This window comes from Kogia breviceps, chromosome 19, assembly GCF_026419965.1.
Source record: "Kogia breviceps isolate mKogBre1 chromosome 19, mKogBre1 haplotype 1, whole genome shotgun sequence".
NCBI classification, from domain to species: Eukaryota; Metazoa; Chordata; class Mammalia; order Artiodactyla; family Physeteridae; genus Kogia; species Kogia breviceps.
In genome coordinates, this window is record NC_081328.1 from 45,776,214 (window position 1) to 45,778,594 (window position 2,381).

The 2,381-nt window shown below is 59.3% G+C and overlaps 1 protein-coding gene across 1 annotated transcript; it reads left to right on the forward strand.

Annotated features, from left to right (window-relative positions):
- The first annotated feature begins 1,297 nt into the window (after window positions 1–1,297).
- Window positions 1,298–1,876, forward strand: TEX19 (testis expressed 19). Its single transcript, XM_059048993.1, has one exon. It carries the CDS (start codon window positions 1,298–1,300, stop codon window positions 1,874–1,876), a length of 579 nt encoding a protein of 192 aa, XP_058904976.1.
- Window positions 1,877–2,381: the final 505 nt, after the last annotated feature.

The following is a 2,381-nucleotide window of genomic DNA, read 5'->3' on the forward strand; positions in this document are numbered from 1 at the left end:
TTTCATTTCCTGGTGGGCTGAGGCTCATGGGAGATATGCAGATGAGCCCAGAACATCATGGGAAATGGCCCTTTATATACCCAGGCAGGCTGTGTCCCCTCCTTTCCCCCCAGGGGCCCACAGGAGGAAGGTGTCAGGCCAGGAGAGAGCCTCTGGGACTGAGGAGAGGGTCTGGGACCTGCGGGCTGGTGGAGTGTGGGGCTTGGAGGCTGAGGAGCCCACGTGGTCCAACGTGGCCTCAGGCCAGACGGGCTAGCTCAGGTGGGGGTGCTTCTGTCAGGTTCGGTCAGGTTTGGTCAGGTTCTGACTGGTTCCCTCAGGTTCTGACCGATTCCCTCAGGTTCTCTCAGGTTTAGTCAGGTTCTCTCAGGTTCCGTGAGGCTTCCTCTGGTTCTGACCGATTCTCTCAGGTTCTGTCAGGTTCCCTCAGGTTTCATCAGGTTCTGACAGCTCTGTGAGGTTCCATAAAGTTCTGACAGGTTCTGTGAGATTTATTGAGGTTCTGACAGGTTCCCTCAGTTTCTGGCAGTTTCTCCCAGGTTCTGTCATGTTCTGACAGGTTTCTTCAGGTTCCCAGGTTCAGTCAGGTTCCAATAGCTTCTCTCAGATTCAGTCAGGTTCTGTCAGGTTCTGTCAAATTCAGTCAGATTTGGTCAGGCTCTCTTAGGTTCTGTCAGATTCAGTCAGATTTGTTCAGGTTCTGACAGTTTCCCTCAGGTTTTATCAGGTTCAGTCAGGTTCTCTCAGGTTCCCTCAGGCTGTGACAGGTTGCCTCAGTTTCCCTCAGTGCCATCAGGCAAGGCGGATTGGGTATGGGGATCCCTGAGGTGGGAGGGTAGGGGGTTGGGTGGGGGAGAGGCTGTGTGGCCCACGGGCCCCAGATGAGCTAAACTGAGCAGAGGCAGAGCGAAAGGGCCGGGTCTGACCCCAAAGGTCCTTGCGCCCAACTCGTCCCTGCGTAGGGACCTGCTCCCACCTGGCTGCTGGGAGGCCCTAACCTCACTGCTTTCCTTTGCAGTTCCCAGAGGACAGAACACTTGCATCAGCTGAAGATAATTCCAGAAGTTTGTCCCTCCCAACCTCTGCAAGGTCCCTGTTGGATTAGGACCCAGTTCATCCACCCCCACCCCAAATCCCCACACAGGAAACACCTTTGCCCTCCTCCCGATCCTCGCCGTTCTCCTCCTCGTTCTCACACCCCCTCCTCCCTGCCCCCCCCCCCCCAGCGCTTCACTGTGCCCCCCACCTGTGGGCCAGACCCCCTAAGATCCCAGCAAGTCCTGTAGGCGGCGTGGCCATGTGCCCCCCAGTCAGCATGCGGTGTGAGGCGGAGGGCATGTCCTACCTCCGCACGTCCTGGATGTACCAGCTTCAACATGGCAGCCAGCTAAGGGTCTGCTTTGCTTGCTTCAAGGCTGCCTTTCTGGACCTTAGACAGTTGCTGGAGTCGGAAGACTGGGAAGATGAAGATTGGGTCCCTGAGCTGATGGGCCACACTGAGGCAGGGTCTGAGCAGGGGGCATCCCCGGGGATGGGACCAAGCTGGGGGCAGGGCCAAGGGCAGCCTGCACAGGGTGGGTCTGTGGACTGGGGGTCGGGCACCCTGGCGTCAGGCCCTGTGGGGTCAGAAGAGGTGGGCCTGGATGATCACCTTGTGCCCACCGAGCTGGAGCCTCAGGATGCCACACCCCTGGGCCTGGGTGCTGAGGATGCTGACTGGACCCAAAGCCTTCCCTGGAGATTTGGGGGACTCCCTATCTGCTCACACTGGCCAAGCCCCTCTCCTCCATGGCAGGAGTTTTTCAAAGTGGACCTGCCCCCGGCGGGAGCCCATGGTATTGGAGCTGGGCACCAGCCGGGCCACGGACCCTGTTGAGGCCAAGGCCTCGTTACTGGACCTGCAGGTCATCTTTATGGTGGGCTGCTATGATGCCATCTGCCTCCGGAAGATGAAGCCAGGATGGGCCCTGAGGACCCCAGGCCAGTGTTGGAAACTGCTGCTGGAGCCTGATGAGGTGAGGGTGGTGAGACTCCAAGATGCACCCCAGAAGCAGGACCTGCACCCGTGGAGGCTAAGCATTCTGGAATCCTCTCCTCCAGGGCAGAATGAAGAGCTGGTCCCTGCGGACTCAGCCCTGCTTTAGAGGGGATTCACCATCCTCTCTTATTCACCCTGGACCAAGAGGGAGGCAGAGGAGGGGACTCGGCTTCCAGGCCACAGTCCTCCACCCACGGACGGGATCCCAGCACCAGTGGGCCCAGAGGGCCTGGGGAGAGCCTGGCTGTCATGGGAGCCTCAGCCCTGGGGGAGCTGTGATGTTTCCAGACCCTCAGCCCAGGGCCCCTGAACTGAGGAACTGAGGCCCAAGTGGTCACCATTG

Bases quoted from the DNA above. Each gene is read 5' to 3' on its own strand.
- TEX19 (XM_059048993.1), top strand. From the start codon at position 1,298: ATGTGCCCCCCAGTCAGCATGCGGTGTGAGGCGGAGGGCATGTCCTAC.